Source organism: Gossypium hirsutum, chromosome A08 (genome assembly GCF_007990345.1).
Source record: "Gossypium hirsutum isolate 1008001.06 chromosome A08, Gossypium_hirsutum_v2.1, whole genome shotgun sequence".
Taxonomy (NCBI): domain Eukaryota; kingdom Viridiplantae; phylum Streptophyta; class Magnoliopsida; order Malvales; family Malvaceae; genus Gossypium; species Gossypium hirsutum.
This window is the reverse complement of record NC_053431.1, coordinates 126,594,709-126,613,576: the sequence shown is the minus strand read 5'-3', so window position 1 is coordinate 126,613,576 and position 18,868 is coordinate 126,594,709. Positions and strand designations below refer to the sequence as shown.

The 18,868-nt window shown below is 31.4% G+C and overlaps 4 protein-coding genes across 6 annotated transcripts; 2 read left to right on the top strand and 2 right to left on the bottom strand.

The window, feature by feature from the left end:
• The first annotated feature begins 352 nt into the window (after positions 1 to 352).
• Positions 353 to 2,955, top strand: LOC107940199 (profilin-2). The gene is made up of 3 exons (XM_016873633.2): positions 353 to 782; positions 907 to 1,044; positions 1,983 to 2,955. The coding sequence occupies exons 1-3, from the start codon at positions 630 to 632 to the stop codon at positions 2,115 to 2,117; spliced, it is 426 nt and encodes a 141-aa protein (XP_016729122.2). The 5' UTR covers positions 353 to 629; the 3' UTR covers positions 2,118 to 2,955.
• Positions 2,956 to 4,741: 1,786 nt separating this feature from the next.
• LOC107940212 (profilin) lies at positions 4,742 to 6,771 on the top strand. The gene is made up of 3 exons (XM_016873649.2): positions 4,742 to 5,018; positions 5,611 to 5,748; positions 6,353 to 6,771. The coding sequence occupies exons 1-3, from the start codon at positions 4,896 to 4,898 to the stop codon at positions 6,485 to 6,487; spliced, it is 396 nt and encodes a 131-aa protein (XP_016729138.1). The 5' UTR covers positions 4,742 to 4,895; the 3' UTR covers positions 6,488 to 6,771.
• Positions 6,772 to 7,805: 1,034 nt separating this feature from the next.
• On the bottom strand, positions 7,806 to 11,270 carry LOC107940214 (glucan endo-1,3-beta-glucosidase 13). The gene is made up of 4 exons (XM_016873651.2): positions 10,920 to 11,270; positions 8,570 to 9,841; positions 8,236 to 8,269; positions 7,806 to 8,110 (listed from the first exon to the last, which is right to left on the bottom strand). The coding sequence occupies exons 1-4, from the start codon at positions 10,972 to 10,974 to the stop codon at positions 7,957 to 7,959; spliced, it is 1,515 nt and encodes a 504-aa protein (XP_016729140.2). The 5' UTR covers positions 10,975 to 11,270; the 3' UTR covers positions 7,806 to 7,956.
• A 973-nt stretch (positions 11,271 to 12,243) lies between these two features.
• LOC107940213 (arginine--tRNA ligase, chloroplastic/mitochondrial) lies at positions 12,244 to 18,304 on the bottom strand. Of its 3 annotated transcripts, none has more exons than XM_016873650.2 (19): positions 18,156 to 18,304; positions 17,592 to 17,662; positions 17,361 to 17,500; positions 17,121 to 17,196; positions 16,916 to 17,017; positions 16,555 to 16,770; positions 16,232 to 16,312; positions 15,750 to 15,833; positions 15,537 to 15,641; positions 14,934 to 15,112; positions 14,510 to 14,594; positions 14,149 to 14,335; positions 13,913 to 13,982; positions 13,726 to 13,795; positions 13,534 to 13,623; positions 13,149 to 13,217; positions 12,969 to 13,073; positions 12,631 to 12,747; positions 12,244 to 12,543 (listed from the first exon to the last, which is right to left on the bottom strand). In XM_016873650.2, exons 2-18 carry the CDS (start codon positions 17,598 to 17,600, stop codon positions 12,637 to 12,639), a joined length of 1,779 nt encoding a protein of 592 aa, XP_016729139.1. In that variant the 5' UTR covers positions 17,601 to 17,662; positions 18,156 to 18,304; the 3' UTR covers positions 12,244 to 12,543; positions 12,631 to 12,636. The 3 variants fall into 3 exon arrangements, with proteins under 3 accessions (XP_016729139.1, XP_040931230.1, XP_040931229.1); XM_041075296.1 differs by having other exon boundaries at positions 17,592 to 17,666; positions 18,156 to 18,261; XM_041075295.1 differs by having other exon boundaries at positions 12,244 to 12,747.
• Between the last annotated feature and the right edge of the window lie 564 nt (positions 18,305 to 18,868).

Here is an 18,868-nt window from a genome sequence, read left to right as displayed (position 1 = left end):
AAATGCAGAAGGTTAAAATATATAATAGGTTTATGTATTTTTCATAAATTTAAAATTTAATTTTTATATTTTTATTTTTAAGAATATAGTTTTTTTTACTTTTCAAATTTCAAAATTTAAGTCTAATAGTTTTATTCTATTAATTTTTCTGTTAAATTTATTAACGTGACATTTTGAAATAAAGAAAACTGCTCATTTAATAGCAACGTTAACTTTAACAATTACATTGTAATAAACTTAAATTTTAAAAAATAATTTTAACTGTTGAATTTAAATTTTAAAATCTGAAAAAATAAAGAAATTAAATTCCTAAAATTAAAATATAAAACTAAAATTTAAATTTACGAAAAGAATAAGCTCTTATAGCACATTTTAACTAAAGCAAAAATAGACACGTGAAAAGGAGAAAAAATGGCGGTTGGCAAGGGAAGAGACGGTCATGGGGAGCAATGGTTGCTAAAATAATGGCGGACATGAATGGCATAGATCAAATGAAAAGCTCCAAAACAGACGGTTCAGAAATCCCACTAATAACCCTTAATCTTTGCCATTGTTATTCAAACTTGAAGCCCCCTCTCCCCCCATTGCTTTCCCCCTCGTAGCTCCCCCAATAACATCATTATCATCTCATGCAAAACCCAACGAAACAAAAAATGTCGTGGCAAACTTATGTAGATGAGCACTTGATGTGTGACATTGAAGGCCAAGGCCAACATCTTAAATCCGCCGCCATCGTCGGCCATGATGGCAGTGTTTGGGCTCAAAGCTCCGCCTTCCCTCAGGTCATAATGCACCATAGTAATGTTAACCCTTTTTTGGTATTTGAAATCTGGTCGGCATTTTTTTTTGGTTGCACGAGAGGTGTTTGATGTAATTCCCCTATGAAGGTTTTGTTCTTATGTGCAGTTAAATGCTAGTGAGGTCACTGACATAATGAAAGATTTTGATGAACCGGGCCACCTTGCTCCTAAAGGGTTACATCTTGCCGGTGCAAAGTATATGGTCATACAGGGTGAGCCTGGTGCCGTCATTCGTGGAAAAAAGGTTATTTTCTTTAACCCATAATTTTGGGAGTTTATTTTTTAAAATTTTGGGATTTAATTAAAAATTTTAATACTTTTAGGAGTTTAATAAGAGATTTCAAAAAATGTGAATTGTTTTTTTTCATCAACAAAATATATATTCATATTTGAATGTAGGTAATGTTTAATGATAATTTACTAATTCTTTTTTATGAGATATTTGTCAACATTAAAAAGTTTAGAGATGTCACTTATGAATAGAATTAAAAAATGAGACAATCTTAACACATTTAATTTGAACAATTTGACTTCAACTTGAATAAATAATCTAAATCCGAATAATTTAAATAAGTAACTCAAGACGACCAAAGCTCAAATTTATCTATGTTTGATCCTCAAACCCAAATTAATCCGAATTCAAAATAATTTTGTTGAAGGAGGTCGCTTTCTGATTTAGTCTTGGACTCTCAATGTAGCTCAACGAGTTCGTAGAGTTTAGTGGGAGTGTTTGGTCCACTAAGGAAATGTTTTTGTATTTGACCGCCTTTACATGGTCTTAGTGAGTAGTGAGTAAGGCCAAAAATGTAAAAACATTTCCATTATGGATTAGACACTCCACCAAACTCCATGAACTCCTTTAAGTTCTCCTCAAATTAGAGAGGCAAAACTCGAGGTTAAAACGAATACCATATTCATGTTACTAATAGGTGATTAGAAGAAGTGGAGTGAACATTTTCTCCAAACATTTAGATTGAGTTCGAACTCAGAATCATTATTATTGAGATGGCTTCATTTAAATGCCATCTTAACCTAAACTTGCTTAGTTTTTAGAATTAGACCCTAAAACAAATATAGGGCACTTCTGGTAATACAGAAAAAATATACTCAAATTCAAATAATGTAGGGTAATGATTCTACTAGTATTTGAATAGAAAATTGTGTGTACATATGTTGTGGCAGGGAACAGGAGGAGTGACCATTAAGAAAACAGGACAAGCTCTTATATTTGGTATCTATGAAGAACCAGTGACTCCAGGACAATGCAACATGGTTGTTGAAAGGTTGGGTGATTATCTTGCTGAACAGGGACTTTGAAATTAAAAAGATAAAAATAAAACCTACCTTCAAAATCAATGCCCTTTTCCTTGAAATTTAATTTTGTCATTGAAAACTATGCATATATTAAAATTGGTTTTAAATTTAATTGGCATATTGGTTGATTGATTTGCTTCTTTCACCATATATGCCCCCTTTTTCTTCTTCTTGGTTATGTGTAATCCCCATCAATGGTTACCTTATCTGCCACTTTTTTAAAAAATCTGTACTTCTTTTTCATGTTTTCAGTTTTGCCCACAAATAAGGTTTAAATATTTTAGTTTTTTATTTTGATGTAATGATAAATTTATCTCTTAATGTTTATATTTTTTTTCAATTTAACCCTTATTCTTTTTTTTAGTTAAATTTGACCATCAACCTTTTAAAAATTTTTGAATTGTTATTTTTTAACAGAAATATTGACCAAAACATTAAATTTTTAATCAAGGCAGTTCACATGACAACCCATTTGTATTTTGTGCTAATTTTTTTGAATTCTTCTTAATCTTGAATTTGAATTTTTATAATTTTATCATTATTTGTTAATGTTACGTATAATACATATAGTTTTATGTTAATATGAAGAACACAGGGATCAGCATGCAAGTTGCCACGCCAATATCGTTAAAAAATTAATGTTTTAATCAACATTTCGTTAAAAAAAACAATTTATTTCTTTTCAAAAAGTATGGGTCAAATGAAAAAAGATGTATACTTTAAAGGTTAAATTTATCATTATATGGGTAAACCTGATAAGCATATTTATAGTGTTTTGAGTATTTTATTGATAATTTGTATTCTATAATTTTTATATTTATATATATTCATTTTATATTTGTATTATTATTTCACATCATGTTGTATTTTCCATTTTATGTTAGTTTTTTTATGGTGATGTAAGTTTTGAGTCCCTTTTGATTGAAATATCTTCAAGTTCTATTTATTTAAATGTGCATAGAGGCACATAAAATAATAATTTAAAAAAAATATTTCATAAAAAGTAGAATATAGTTATATATATATTTGCATGTGTATGTGTAAATATTTTAATATTAGAATATTTATTTATTGTGTTCTAAACATTAGATAATATTTTGTTTTTTTTTAAATAATCTAAAGTCGATTTAATAGTTAAATTAGTAAATGATCAATCAATCGTTTTCTTTTCTTTTTTAAATTTTTTGTGGCTCTATAATCTCATTTATTCATCATAACATTAATCCCAAGTGAAAGGGTCAACCTCAAAAATAAAAATAAAAAATAAAAAAATCAAGTGGTCAATAGTCAGTGTAATCTCATCTGTTTTGATGAAATATTGGTTAAAATCTCATGCAGAGAATTCGATTCCATTTTCGTAATTTAAATATGAAAAATACGAATAAAAAAATACGTCTTTTTTAAGTCTAGGAATTCCCTTTTATGTTTTTACTTTGACATAAATACCTTTTGGATCTATGTCAATTTCAAATATAAACAAATTGGTCCCTCTAAATTTGTTCTTTTGAATTTTTAAAAATTCAACCAATGATATATTATAATTTTTTAAGAAAAAATAAAAACCATAATTTTTTCTAAAAAATCTATAAGTTTTTAAAATTTGAAAAAAAAATTATTAGAATTATAAAAATAATAAAATAATAAAATTACGAAAAAAAATTGTTAATTAAAAAAATTTAAAAACTAAAAATTAATAAAACTTTCCAAAGTTTACCGAAAATTTATAACAAATTCAAAACAATCTTCAACTTTTCAAAAAAAAAAATATAAAAGTTTAAAAAATTAGGAAAATAAATAAAAATAACATAATATCATATTCGAAAAGAACTTTAAAGGGTTTCCCCCTTATTTTGCTTTAAAAAATGTTTTTATGTGTATAAATTTTTAAATTTACTTGAAATTTAATTAAATTGACAATAAAGATTTTAAATTAACTTGTTAAAATTTCTTTAATTTATTCAATTTAATTCATAAAAAAATTTAATTTTAGTTGGAGTGAGCACTTCAATGCTTACACAAATTATAATAATTGTAATTAATATTAAATACAAAATAATCAATTCCCCTACTAAAGTTTATTTTTTATTTTTAAAAATTTAAATTTATTTTCATTTTAGAAAAAGAAAAAAAAACCTACCGAAGAGAATTAATTTTAATTTTTTTTCACAAAAATAAAAAATTGAATTGAATGGTGATGTTTAGACCATTTTTAAAATAGAAGTTAAATATCGTGGATCTCGAATTTTATTTTATTTTTATGAGATAAAAATAAATATTTTATTTTTTAAAAATTAAAAATGATTTAAAATTCTATAAAAATATTTTTAAAAAAACTATAAGAGTTATTGAATTTTTTTTATAAAGAAAAAATGTTTATGTAAAATATTTTTAAAACTTTGTCAAAGTAAAAAATTTAAAATTTAAAGTTTATAAAGATTAAAATAATATAAAAACTAAAAAAAATTAATAAACTCACTCTTAATATTTCATACGTTACCGGATTTTTTATTAAACAAATAAATTAAATTTGAATTTCAAAAAGGAAATTAATTTTGAAAATATTTTGGAGTTGCAGCCCAACTAAAATTTTTGGGTTTTAAAAAATGGCCCAAAAAAAAGTGTGTGTCGCAGATCTCGCTGTTTCTAACATCTTCAACGCTATATATTTGTGTCTAAAGCTCACACAATCTTGTCTCTTCAGTCAAACATTTTCTCCTTTTTATCTTTAAAACACGCACCCAAAAAATAAAACCCTTTGAAAACCAAAGAAGGAAGAAGAAGATGTCGTGGCAAGCTTATGTAGATGATCACTTGATGTGTGAAATCGAAGGAAACCATCTCTCTGCCGCCGCTATCATCGGCCAGGACGGCAGCGTTTGGGCCCAAAGCGCCAGTTTCCCTCAGGTTTGAGTTTGGGATCTGAATCTAATGATTGATTTCTGTTTCTGCATGGGTTTATTCACTGATCTGATTTGCTTTTTAAAAGGATTGATGAACTTTGCTTCAAAGTTGGGATTTTGCTGTGAGTTTTTTTTTTTAGTTTTGTGTTGAATGATTTATTGACTGACTTTTTTTTTCCTTTTTATGATTGGAAAATCTGTATGATTTCTGGGTTTGTTTCTGTTTGTTTATATTTCTTAGTTTTGGATCAAATCAAATGAAGTTTTTGCTAATGGATCTATGTAGATGATGATAATAAATATAATTAAAGAGTGAAAATGCTTTTCAGTACTTGCTAATCCAATTTATTTTGAATTTAAATCGGTTAAAATGTGTCCCTGTACTCTTCACAAATTTGGAATTTGAAATCTGAGGTTAGAAATAATAGTACGGGGAATAAATTCAAAATTTACCAAGAGTACAGGGACTTATGGCATATTTTAATCTTTTAAATCTAGTTCTCTTGGTCTAAAAATGGTTTAATTTTCATGAGTCGTAATAATGATATCATAGTTCTAAAAAAATAGATTTTGAATCTCGACTGTGTTGATGTCAGCTCAAGCCTGAAGAAATTAGTGCCATCATGAATGACTTTAATGAACCGGGTTCACTCGCTCCGACCGGGTTGCACCTCGGTGGCACAAAATACATGGTGATCCAAGGCGAACCGGGAGCTGTTATCCGAGGGAAGAAGGTGATGTTCTTGATCTGTTATTGGTTCTGCTTCGTTTATTAACTCAAAAATTCTCACTTGCATATATACAGAGTCTATTACATTATGTTCGAATGGGAATCGATTTGTCGGTCTTGCATTTCTTAAAAATTATGTAAAGAATATTCCATGTTGCCCTGAACTTGTATCGATGAAAACCCAAAACATCGGTTTGAAAGACGTTACACTGTGATATTAATTGTGGATTAGCCACTCAAAATTAGGTACACTAATTTGCATATGCAGAGTTTCTTACATTATGTTAAAATGGAAATCGATTTTTTTGGCCTTATGTTTCAGTTCAGCCTTCTGATATCAGAAGAATTATGAAAAGAACATTCTGGTGAAAACCTGAAACATCAGTTTCAAACTTATGCATCACTTAAGCACATTACCGTGCGATGTTATTCTGGATTAGCCACTCGAAATTAGGTGCATTAATGATGTGCTCTCCGTACCTATATGATCTACACTTGTTTTTGATGTTACGTTTTCATATGCAACTGTGATTTCGCAGCCATTGTCTTGTAAATTTCGTTCTGTCTATTGTACTTGTATTCCAAGTCTTTTTTTTTTTTAATTTCAGGGACCCGGAGGTGTTACTGTTAAGAAGACCAATATGGCCTTGATTATCGGAATCTATGATGAACCAATGACACCCGGCCAATGCAACATGATCGTCGAGAGGCTCGGCGATTATCTCCTCGAACAGGGTTTATGATTCTCTTCAGTGTGTGTCCTTATTTGAATGCATTTCTTCTCGGGTCTTTTTTCTATATGAAAAAAAGAAACATGCATCGTAGCGTCTCCGTATTACTCGTATTTACATGGAAAAAGTTTGTAATGGTTATGTTTTATGATCTCTTTGCTTTGTTTTTATGTATTTTGTTTGATGGATACTATGAAGGTTGTGGAGTGAGGTACTTTTGGTTTTTCTTCTTTTACATTTACAGTGGATAATTCTACTGGATTTGTTTAATTTAATTGACCTTTTGTTTCGGTTTATTTGTGCTTTAGGGTTTGAAATTTTGATTGTGAGGATTGAAAAAAAAATCTTTATGCTATTTTAAATACAAGAAAATAATTAAAATACGTATAAGGAGCAGTTTTAAACTTTGTGGGTTAATGAGTCTATAAAATGTGGAGGATTAATTATTAAGTTATATGGGGATTAGTTATGGGCTTGTTCTGGTAGAAAAATTAAAAATTAAAAATAAAAAATAAAAAAAATTATATAGATATGTATCTAAAAAAATTCACAAGCAAATTTAGAATATTATATATATATTCTTTTTCTTATAGGGGAAAAACTATTGAAATTTTTTTAGATTTTACAATTTAAATGTGTTTGATAATTATTTTAATTTTAATTTTTATAAAAAAATATTGAATAAAATAAATAAGTAGGAAATTGTTAAATTTATTTTATTAAAAAATTGAAATAAATTAATTTTTATAAAAAAAATGAAATATTCAAATTAATATATTTATCTTTTATTCAAAACTATCCACAACAATATAAAATATTATATTAGTAAGATTAAAGTTAAAAAATAAATAATTTTTTAAAATCTATATTTGAACATAATTATATTCAATATTTATATTTTCTAATTTACCAAATAATTTTCTAATATAAATTCAGTACTTATAATTATAAAATTTAACAGCAAACATTCAGTATTTATATTTTCAACACTTAAATTTGTAGTTTATCAAGCACACTATCAGTCTCTATTCTTTAATTTGATCATTTCTAGTCTCATCACTTTTGAAATTAGGTAAATTACACTCAAAGTCACTAAATTATTAGTATATTACATTTTTGTTACTCAACTTTAAAAAATTACAAAATAATCCATATAGTTAAATAAAAAATTTTAAATAGTTCAATAACAATTTACTAAAACACAAACTTATTGACCTTAATTGTAATTTACCATTTTAAATTTTGAAAATCCAATTTTGAATTATCTATTAACTAAACCAATGTTATCATTTGGCCCATAAGTGATAACAAAAATTTCAAAACAGTAAAATATTCGCAATGGCACTACATTCTAATGCAAATCAGTAGCAATAAACGCATTTACATAATCGTTTTTACAGCATTTCATCATCACCACCAAAACAAAAAAGAGAACCATAGAAAAAACATCCATGGCTTACATTCTCAACTGTTCTTTATTTTCAGAATGATACATGGAACACATTGCCCGTGTTCAAGATAACAGCGATCAAAGTCGTCAAAAGGAAAACGCAAATCCACGAGCACACGTCGGTATGTGCGGACGAAGATGTGTTTGCAGTGGCAGTCATGTTACTTGATGCTGTTTTGTTGATCCTGCATTGTAATCATAATAAGAAACTTTAGTACATTCAACATCGGGTCATTGAGAAAGATTAGGTCAACGAAAGTCGGATTCTAATACAATGGGAAAACAAGATGTTCCGGGATATAATGCTTACCCTCCGGCGGTCAGGTAGATGCAATTATCATAACCTGCATATATGTAATATAATAAAAAGAATTAGTTTCTTGGTATGCAAGATTGTCCCGGAACCGGATTCCGAATGACAAACTTGAGTCAACAAACAGATAACAAAAAGAATTAGTTACTCGGCATGCAAGATTTGTCCCGGAACCGAATTCCGAACAACAAACTTGAATCAACAAACAGATAATGGTAGTTTTTTAGACTTAAAGAATTATGATCTGATTTCAGCCATACGGAGTAGGCCTGTTGCATTGTTAATCGAAACATAGTTAAAAAAAGTTCACTTAAACATGATATAGACTTACTAGGATCCTTGTCAACTTTGACCCCTTTTCCTCCGAAGCTGCATGCAACATCACTTGGCCCGTTTTGTTGGTAGTAACTGTTGAATGCAAAAGAGGCATGAGAAGCTAGATTATCCGGTTCAAAACACGGTTGGCTAGGCTGAATGGCGGAGCAATCTACATTCCCGGGGCCACAAGCCCAATCTATAGCATTCTGTAAATCCGCTTCAGAAGCCTTGCTAGAAGCAATGCACCACGTTGTTCCATTTTTGGAACCATCCGTACTATTAGTCATATCAAGGACACCTTTTCCGGTGAAGTCCAAGTTATATATACTCGTCTTATCGGGATAGAAAAGGCCCCAGTTTCTCTCTGATTCCAATCCGGGCTTCCTATTCTCATTGAACAATGAGAAAATATAAACATCTAGCTCTTCACCGGGCTTGGCAGGAGTGCCGGTATCATTCAAAACATGTCGAATTAGATTGGTGTTGTAAGTTTGAGCATTGTCTGGAGTTGCACCCTTCTCTTTCGGTGAACCTTTGGAAGGCCAGCCGGTTTCGGTAACCATAACCTTAATCGTTTTGAAATTTAAAGCCATCAAGGCAAAATAAAGGGCATCTATCTGAGCATCGAACATGTTCGTGTAAAGTAGACCAGTATTTGGATCTATGACTTCCGAGGATGACTCGAACATCGCATAATCCAAAGAGACCTTTTGCGGAGAATCTCTATAAGCATAATAAGGATATAAATCAATCATAAATGGTGATTGATTCTCAGCTAGGAATTCCAACATCGGTTTCAAGAACGATGCATGGCTGCTATTGAAAGCCCCAGCAGAAGGTGGGAATGATCGGGACAAAACCCCGAGAGAATGCGTGCTCGAAACTTTAATCCTTTTGTGTAAACCAGCCTTTTTCAATGCTGTAAGGACATTGTGCATAGCAGGTACAACTAAAGCTGAGGCATTATTGGGGCTCTCAGTGACTTCAAGACCTACAGTGATGTATGTGATCTTAGTGGCCGGGTAATACGGAAGGATACTGTTCTTTAACCATGAATCTGCATTCGATTGGAACTGAGAGAACGCTAATAAGTCCGAATTCGGAACTGCAACCATAAGTTCAACTCCTGTGTTTGCAAAGGCCTTCAACACTTGGATATTAGAATCATAAATCCGAACATACTTAATGTTGTGAAGTTTTATCAGTTCTACGACTTTATCAGGTGTTGGAAGATCATCGGCATTCCTTCCGTAGCAAACTCCGACTATGCTTCCCCTACAGAAACCTGCCATACCGATCAGAAATTAGATAAAAGCTAAGATAATCTCCGTTGCAAAGCTTCATTAGCAACTCAGTTTTAAGAGATACATAAAGAATCCATGTCAACGTTAACCCAATTTAGTTTACCAATCACACAGGTGCAAGTAACAACTACAGACAATTGTCTCGAAACGAAAACATAACAAGAACAAGCATGAAGGAGCTGCAATAACAAGGGCAAGAATCACATACTACATAGTCCGAAATTTGGAACATCCACCGTACAAGATTATCAAGTTCAAAATCAATTTTCAACTTCATTTGAGTTCGAGTGAAGTCACCTATTCTTAGAAATGAACTAATAATCATACACTACATTAGTTCGAGTCTTCATTTTCCTTAAAATACCAGTTTTCAGACACATTCAGACACTGATATGAGATACGATCTTCTAAATACACGGATAAACTTTGAAAAAATTCGAGCATACTCATCTCATACACATACCACTATCCAACACTCATTCTCGAGTCCAAGTAACGTTGAAGAAACACGAGATTGAGCATTCAATATCAAGGGATCCACCAACTAATAATCATACACTACATTAGTTCAAGTCTTTGTTTCCTTGAAATGTCGGTTCCCCGACAAATTCGGACATAGATGTGAGTTACAATCTTCTAAATAAATGGATATATTTTGAAAAAAAAAAATCGAGCATACTCATCTCATACACATACCACTTTCCAACACTCATTCCTGAATCCAAGTAACACTGAACAAACACATTATTTAGCATTCAATATCAAGGGATCCACCAACCAACACATTACATCTTAAATGCAAATGAATAACAGCTAGGATACTCATACATCATGCAATGGTCTACAAACATATAACATTTCTTACAATAAGAACACAAGCAATCAAAACTAAGAAAAACCCAGATCAAAACAATGACGTCCAAGCAAAAAAAATGGTAAAAAAAAATGAAATGTGGGTATTCAAAAACCAGAGATTAAAAACCCAGAAATATAACAAAGATCTAAAAGCAAAGATGAATATACAAGGAAAAAAAAAGTTGTGAGAAAAGAGAAACATACGTAAAAGTAAAGTAAACAAAGAAACTGCAAAGAGAAGCTTGAATGCTGAAGCCATTGTTCATCCAAAAAAACCAAAATAAAAAAAACCCAAACAATCTTTTTCTCTTTTACTTTAATATTAGTGGGTTTTATGGGAACAGTTGCTAACGTTCTTCTTTCTAGAGACTTGAACTAAGGCCAGTAATGTGTGTGTGTTTCCTTTTCACTTTGAGGAGTTCACTGTTTTCAAAATGCAAAGGGGAATAAAGCTTTTTTTCCTGCTTTAGGAGCTGGAGAATGAGTGAGAGGGAGCAGTAATAGTTGGCTGGCTGGTTGAGCTTTGATTGTACGGGTTTGAGACTGATAGTGGTTCGGACCGGATTTTAGTGGATTTTTTATGAGTTGTATTTAATAAAGTATCTCGATTCCGGTCCTTTTTGTCCGTTAAGGATGTTTGTTCTCTTCTATGCAGAGAACATAATTTTAAATTTTTAAAACTTAATTTTAAACTAGATTTTATAATAGGATTTGGGTGGAAAATGTTTAAGTTAAAAGATATTGGTAAAGATAAATTTAGCACTAATATTCTTTTTGTTATTTTGGTTTGTATTTTTTTTGTCATTTTTTCCTCTTTGTTTTTGTACAGAAAGTTTAACTCTTTGTTTTTGTACAGAAAGTTTAACTGAATTCATATCGCATGCACTTCATTGCTAATATGAATAATTTAAAATTCGTTGATATTTAAAATATTATTATTATTTTTTATTAATTATATGTAGACTGTCACGTGAGTGGTCACATTAATATTGTTAAAATTTTAACAAATTTTCACTAAAAAACAAGCACTTTGATTAAAATTTAAAGGTTTGGATTTAAAATGATCCAAACATGATAAAATGATAATATTTTAAGCTCAAATCCTATCATGAGTATTTTTCATAGAGGATTAAAATATGGTTAAAGTCAGCTATTAGTTCCTATACTTTGCAAAAATTGTAGATTTAAACATTATATTTTTTAAATTTTAAAATTTCAATCTTCAAAATACAACAACTAATCTCAAGATATACATATATCATGGATGAAAACGCCGATTGCCCATTTTATTACGTCAATACTTGGTCCTATTTTTGGTCTTTTAATAAATGTGTAATTTATTTAAATACAATAACATAATTATTGTAGCAAACGCCGACATCTCGTTTTATTGCAACAAAAAAAAATCCTTTTTAGGGGGGTTCATTAAATATACCCCATTATAAAAGCTTAGGGTTTAGGGTTTTTTGTACAAAAGATGTTACAATCTGATAAAGAAGAAATCAGAAATGTTAAATCCGAACCCACCTTTTCAAGATAACTGCATGAACCAACTTAACTATTCGAGTTGGTTCAAATTGCATTAACATGTTCAACCATTTCATCGAGATTGCATTCCGTTTGTAAACTTGGAGTTTGTCCAGATTGTCGAAATCCTTAAATTGCAATGAGGAAATTTTGAAATATGCTTAAATAGCAATGCAGGTCATCCAAAATGAACATACAATTGGAAATTTCTCAAGCAAACTGAACAGATGCTAAAATTAAACCAAGCACCTCGTGGCGTAATTCCATCGACAACGGGATTGAAGACGCTTACCGCATGTATCTGTTGATTTGTAGGAGTAATGAGATCTGTATACAATTGATTTGATATATGAATTTAAAACCCTTTCTCAAGAGGTTTCAAGATTACCAAAGATCAAATCTTGTAAATAGGTGCGATTCCCAGGAGATCGAAGCATTTTCGCATAACCACAGCAGTTGCTTCACATAATAGTAGTCGACTCGTTTCCATATCTGACCCAATAACCTGACAAATTTTATCAATATACACAAGTTAAATCAAAATGAATATTTGTTCAATCACAACGGTTTCACAAAAAAACTGGCTATGCCAATGAAATCATCGTAATTTTATGGTTGAAATGGTTTATCTTCTAAGCTAGTTTATTCTAACGTCTTGTGAGGGAAGATGATGATCAACAAATTATTTTCACGAAGAAACTAAGTATTTAATCACATGGATCATACCTTGCACTCGGGGTTACTGTAAAACTTTGAGAAGATTTCAGATAAATTATAGAGGTAGTCACACAAAACGTTTGGCAGCAAATTGGTGCAGGCCTCTTCGACAACCTGAAAGTTTTGATAAACTCTGTAAAACCGAGCCCTGGTTAAGAAGCAAGGAGCAAATCGGGTCATAGTTCTTACCTCAGCAAACTGCAGCAAGTGAAGCCCCAAATCACGCTCATCCTTATGCCCCAATACTAATGTCCCCTTCTGTTAAAAACAAATGGTACCAAAGGCGAAAGTTACAGACGTTGAATCAGCTAGAAAAGTGCAGTACTACTACTCTTACGCAAGCATACATAAATTGAAACTAGATGCAACTCCATTGTTTAGTGAAAGTTGACGATTAAGACCCGTTGCAAATACATTGCAAAATATATTCCACTGTTTCAAAGAGACTAAACTATAGAACCTCAATTCACTCCACAAAAGGAACCGGTTTTCATGTTGATAATTGCACAAAAATGAGTGCAAATGGAGCTAAAAGCTTTAGAAAGCGACAGCTTAAGTTTGAGAGAGAACTTACGTTCTTCAGTTCCTCTATGTCTTTACCAGACCTCCGGATGATTGAACAGATTCGAGCGTGAGCATATAGCAAATAAACAGCAGTGTTGCCCTGCCATTAAAATTTTAGAAGGGGAATGAATTACAAATCAAAATGATGAAACGAGTTTAGCTCAAAGTTGGCAGTTTAAACGAGAAAAAATTATTTGGGAACCTTATCATTAAGCATCTGGTCAAAATTAAATGTGTAATTGGTCAACCGGTTGTTTTTCAAGTCAGCATACCTGTAATCAGAATTCATGAATATTAAAACAATAACAACATGAACACGAACTACAGAGAAGATAATAGCAAGAACATTTGAATTAGACAAAGAAGTCCGAATGTAACAAATAGCTTACTTTACAGCACCATAACTGACTGCTTCAGCAGTACTCTCGATCTCCTCCTCAGTCCATTCTTCACCCTTACCTGATCAGCACATATTAAAGCAATTTCAGATGTAACAAATTCAAAGGTTGAAAGGCTACGCTTAACAACAGCAAGAAATTGCATTAACACTCACATCACAAATAGTTTTGCAAATGTAAGAGCAGAGAAGCATTTGTAACAACAGAGATAAGGTTCAATGTTTTACCACGCTCAATAAGTGCTGCTTTACTTCGAACCTTGGCTTCATCAAGTAGATCAACTAGTCGAACAACTTCAGTGTTACGGGTTCGAAAACGTTTTCCATCTTCTCCGAGGACGAGGCCAAAACCAACATGGCTGGCTTTGGGATATGAACTGTCACCTTGAGGAAGCCACCCTGCACGTTTGGCTGCCTGAAAAGTAAACCAAAGTTTGAATAACACTTTATGATCCTTAATGTGTGGTATTTAGCAAGCATCAATCTATTTGTAGCAAATAGAATAGAAAAAAGGAAGTTTCACTTCATTAGTAATGGATTTAAAAGATAACTCATCAAAAGAATTCCGGGAACAGCTTTGAGAACATACTTTGAAAAACATATCAAAATGCTGCTGCTGGCCTACATCAGTAACGTATATAATCCATTCAGCTTTCTCTTCATTGAGGCGATACCTACAGATTAAAAGTAAAACAGTTGAAGCATAAGTTGATTAGTTCCTATTCCTGGGCTTCCATGTCCCATCATCAACACAGTAAGCAGTAAACTTTATGAAACATATGCCATAATCAGTAACACATGAACTCCTCAAAGCAAATTCGTATAATGTTAACAAAGTACCCCGTGAGATCAACATGGAAAAGGAAACAATAAGCAATAAATAATCTAAAGTTTAGACACTACTCAAGTCACCGAACCAGCTGCACGTAAATATGGCTCGTCTCACATATTCCACAAGAAATGAAAAACAACAATAGAGGCGCATAACATCATATTCACGGAAGAAAACTTACCAAAGAGCAGCCAGATCAGTTGATGCATAGTTGAAACCACCATCACTCTTCACCACAATAAGAGGTATATTAATGCCTTCAATAAAGATCACTCGAGCTCCCTGACTTTCCTCGACTAATCCTTGTTTATTCAATGCTTCTATTACCCCTGGAATGTATGGGTTATAAAAGCTCTCCCCCTGGCAACAAAGAAATATCCGTGAACATGTAAATTCAGAGATCATTTGCACTACAAACAAAGCTTGCTAGTTTACGCAAATTTAATGAGGTTATAGGAAACTTGCATTCAGCAAAAAGATACAATTCCTTCACAACAAATAGCTCAGCAGAAAGTCATTAAAATTGTGTAATCATGTATAACTGCTTTTGTGCAATATATCAGGTGATTATAAATGTTAAAGTCAATAAGCATACATATTTACAGTTTGTAGTTGATTGAAGATGATTATATAGCAAGAGAAAAATATAAAGACAACTTGAAAGTAAATCATAAATCAAGAGATCTCCAGTGAATGTCGTACAAAGTATTTTATAAGGATTTGAAAAATTACCTTAGCTGGCCTAAGTATCATCAATACATAGAGTTTAAGGCATATTACTCACCTTTTCCTCTAGATGGACTCCAAGCCGTTGATAGACCTTATGAAATTCAGTCCGGCTGATTTGACATATCTGTGCCCATGCCCTGCGATATTTGTCTTCACCACCCTGAATGAAAGAAAAATAGCAAATGGCACAAATAGAAGTCAGGTATTAACAAATCCAAATACAATCAGATGGGAAGAGCAACAAAGAATTAACAAGGTAAAATTTTACCTGAAGGCGCACCACTGCCTGTTGAGCTCTCTCCTTAAATGCAGGATCAGCATCAAATCTCTGCTTTGAAGCTTTATAAAATGCCTAAGAAAGTAAGAGGATTTCAAATTAGGATTACAACAATCAATTGATTAGTTTGTGGGAGAAACACAAAGATAAAGAAAAGAATTACTACTAAGCTCAAATATGGTTTAATCCATCTAAAAGTATATAGTTTATAAAAGTTCAAAACAAATAAAAGAGCACAGTTACAATAGTTATTCAAGAGATATTTGCCTAATTATGTAACAATTTCCAGATAAAACATCATTAAAAGCAATCAAAATAATATATGTTGTTGACAGGTCCTGTAAAAAAGCATAGCCTCTAAATTTTAAAAAGCAAATCAGCAGTTATTTGCTGGGTTCATGCTACCGCCTACTGTGCTTAGTAAATTTTGCCTTAAGGTTCAAATTCAAAGGAATTAGACAGTATTCACTCACCTGTAGATCTCCAATGGCTGTTTCAGTGGCGTCTTCAAAGTTTGGAAACTTTTCAAAAAGGAACTCAATCAGCATGCCAAACTGCAAGACAAATAGGAAAGTTTTTTTAAAAAAAGGCGTTATCGAAGGGCACATGCTAAAAAGAACAAATGGAAGTGCAAGACAGATTTAGAGAGACTAAAATAAGATGAAAGGCTGCAGTTTCAATCAGTTTACAACACACAAATTAGATACACATTTCACAATAAGATGAATGATTGATCCTTTCTTGAGCAAAAACAAGAAAAAATGCCTTCGGCGTACAATCAGGAAACAACACCAACCTGTGTCCCCCAGTCACCAACATGGTTCCGCCGAAGAACTTTCACTTTCGAAAATTCTAGCATGCGAGCAAGTGTGTCACCAATAATCGTAGACCTCAAATGACCAACATGCATTTCTTTTGCTATGTTAGGGGATGAAAAGTCAACAACTGCTGTTTTAACTGGCGGCAATGGTGCCCACGTATCAATACCTTCAATTAGCATCTTTTGAATGCTCTGTCAAACAAGAAAACAGCCAAGCTATCTTATAAGATCAATGCAATAGCCAAAACACATAAAGCCAAATCAAGCTGAATAAAAGAAAACTATTCATGGAAGCGAGTCGATGACAATAAATAAAAAGGGTGAAACATGCAAACACCTTAGCCATCCAATTCTTTGACAACACTACGTTTACAAATCCAGGCCCAGCTACGGAGCATGATTCGATCATTTCAGAGGATGGGAGATTATTTTTGATTGCCTAACAAAAGAAACAAGGAAATGAAAAGAATAAACCAACAATCATCTATTGATTCAAACTATGATACTGGAAACATGCTCCTTCACTATCAAATCATCCCCACCTCTCCAACTGCCGGAGGCCCACGAAATGGTGCACCCTTCCCTTTTATTTTAGACCAGAGGCCCATGGCATTGTTACTGCACCAAAGAAATTCCCATTTTTGCCATAAATTAGCCAGTCCATGCAAAAAGTTGAATTAACCCTTACATCTAATAACAAATAATCTACCATTTTATAACAACAAAAAGCATCATCTATAGCAATTGGTCTGTTTTTGTAAAAAAAGAAATATATATCTTACCACTGGTAATCACCAAATTTGCCATTACAGGCAGCAACCAATGGCTCTACATCCAGCTCGTTAGGAACGGTCACTTTAAGCGAAACTTCAAACAATTTCGCTAACTGTGCCTTCAAACTGCCCATATATTCATCGTGTTCCTAATCTCATCTCAAAATAAAATAATTAGTACACTATCAAAATACAAATGAAATACAGTTAGAGCATGAATTTTCAGCTGATTGAACTTACAGTTGCCATGGCCGATAATGACTTGGTCTTGGTTGCCCAAACAAGTCTTCTAGATGTCAATCTCAGTAAATCTGTCTAATTTTTGGATTATCAGAACAAAATTATTAAGAAAAATCAATAAAATATTGAATTTAAGTAAATATTTATAAAGCAGAAACCAAACAATTTAACAAATGTAAAAAATAGTTGCAATCAAGTAAAGTCTCAATATTACATGCAAGATAACACTGATACAATTAACACCTTCCTCAATGCATTCTAACAAGACATACTGAACAATGTTTTAAAAAAACACATTTAGACTTCTCTTTTTCATAGAAAATTTACAACCAAAACAAAATTAAACTTCAAAGCTATCATCCATTAAGTGATTTTACTTCTGAAACTTGAAAAATTAAATAAAAATCAATAAAACGTGAGACTGAAGCTTCAATCTTAAAACTTACATAAAAAAAAATAAAAAACAGTACAGAGAATTATGCATGGATCTAAAGAAGAAAAGCTAAAAGACGTAAATCAGCTCAAACATGCAGAGCAGGGGATGAAAAGAGAAAGAGTACTGACACGGAAGCGGAAGCGGAGGCGGAGGCGGCGGAGATGGGAGGAGAGAAATGGAAATGAGAACAGCGATTGAAGTAAATAAATGGAGGAGATGCCGGCGGTACTTAAAGGGTTAAGGACGCGCGCATATCTATTTTTTCTTTTATTAATTATTTTTCAATATATTTATTTTTTTACTTAAAATAACCGAAGAAAACCCTTTTCTTCCTCTCCCGCCCCCGCCAAAGTCCAATCCAATTTTTACTGATATCTTTTAGGTAAATTGTAATAATAATCACTCAACTATCAATAAATTTTTTTAAAATTATTTAATTATAAAATTATAAAGTTATCACTTAATTATATAATTTTATCATTTTTGGTCATCAACCTCTAACGATAACTTTTAAAATTGATATAGTAGTAACTTTAATCTTCAAAATTTATAAATTAGTCCTAATTCTAAAAAAAATTCACTCTCAACATTTACACATTATGTAATTTAATTTTTTTAATTTAATTTTTTATATTTAAGGTTTCTTTTAAAAGAATAAAAAAAGATAATAATTATTATCTTGAATATTTTGTGTAAATTTTTAATCAAATTTAATTAATAATTTTAATTTTCTCAATTTTATAAGTAAAAGGGTAAAAAAAATAAAAGTACAAAAAGAAAAATTAAATTACATAATATATAAATATTAAGAGTTAAAATTTTTAAAATTAATATTAAATTA

Bases quoted from the DNA above. Each gene is read 5' to 3' on its own strand.
- LOC107940199 (XM_016873633.2), top strand. From the start codon at position 630: ATGCAAAACCCAACGAAACAAAAAATGTCGTGGCAAACTTATGTAGAT. The intron at 783-906 runs GTCATAATGCAC...TCTTATGTGCAG, and splicing joins AAAGCTCCGCCTTCCCTCAG to TTAAATGCTAGTGAGGTCAC. The intron at 1,045-1,982 runs GTTATTTTCTTT...ATGTTGTGGCAG, and splicing joins CCGTCATTCGTGGAAAAAAG to GGAACAGGAGGAGTGACCAT.
- LOC107940213 (XM_041075295.1), bottom strand. The intron at 15,834-16,231 runs GTGAGTGAATAC...TTACTTTCTTAG, and splicing joins CAGCCATTGGAGATCTACAG to GCATTTTATAAAGCTTCAAA. The intron at 14,595-14,933 runs GTAAGTTTTCTT...TTTAATCTGTAG, and splicing joins ACTGATCTGGCTGCTCTTTG to GTATCGCCTCAATGAAGAGA.
- LOC107940212 (XM_016873649.2), top strand. From the start codon at position 4,896: ATGTCGTGGCAAGCTTATGTAGATGATCACTTGATGTGTGAAATCGAA. The intron at 5,019-5,610 runs GTTTGAGTTTGG...TGTTGATGTCAG, and splicing joins AAAGCGCCAGTTTCCCTCAG to CTCAAGCCTGAAGAAATTAG. The intron at 5,749-6,352 runs GTGATGTTCTTG...TTTTAATTTCAG, and splicing joins CTGTTATCCGAGGGAAGAAG to GGACCCGGAGGTGTTACTGT.
- LOC107940214 (XM_016873651.2), bottom strand. From the start codon at position 10,974: ATGGCTTCAGCATTCAAGCTTCTCTTTGCAGTTTCTTTGTTTACTTTA. The intron at 8,270-8,569 runs GTAAGTCTATAT...ACATATATGCAG, and splicing joins CAAAGTTGACAAGGATCCTA to GTTATGATAATTGCATCTAC. The intron at 8,111-8,235 runs GTAAGCATTATA...ATTACAATGCAG, and splicing joins ATCTACCTGACCGCCGGAGG to GATCAACAAAACAGCATCAA.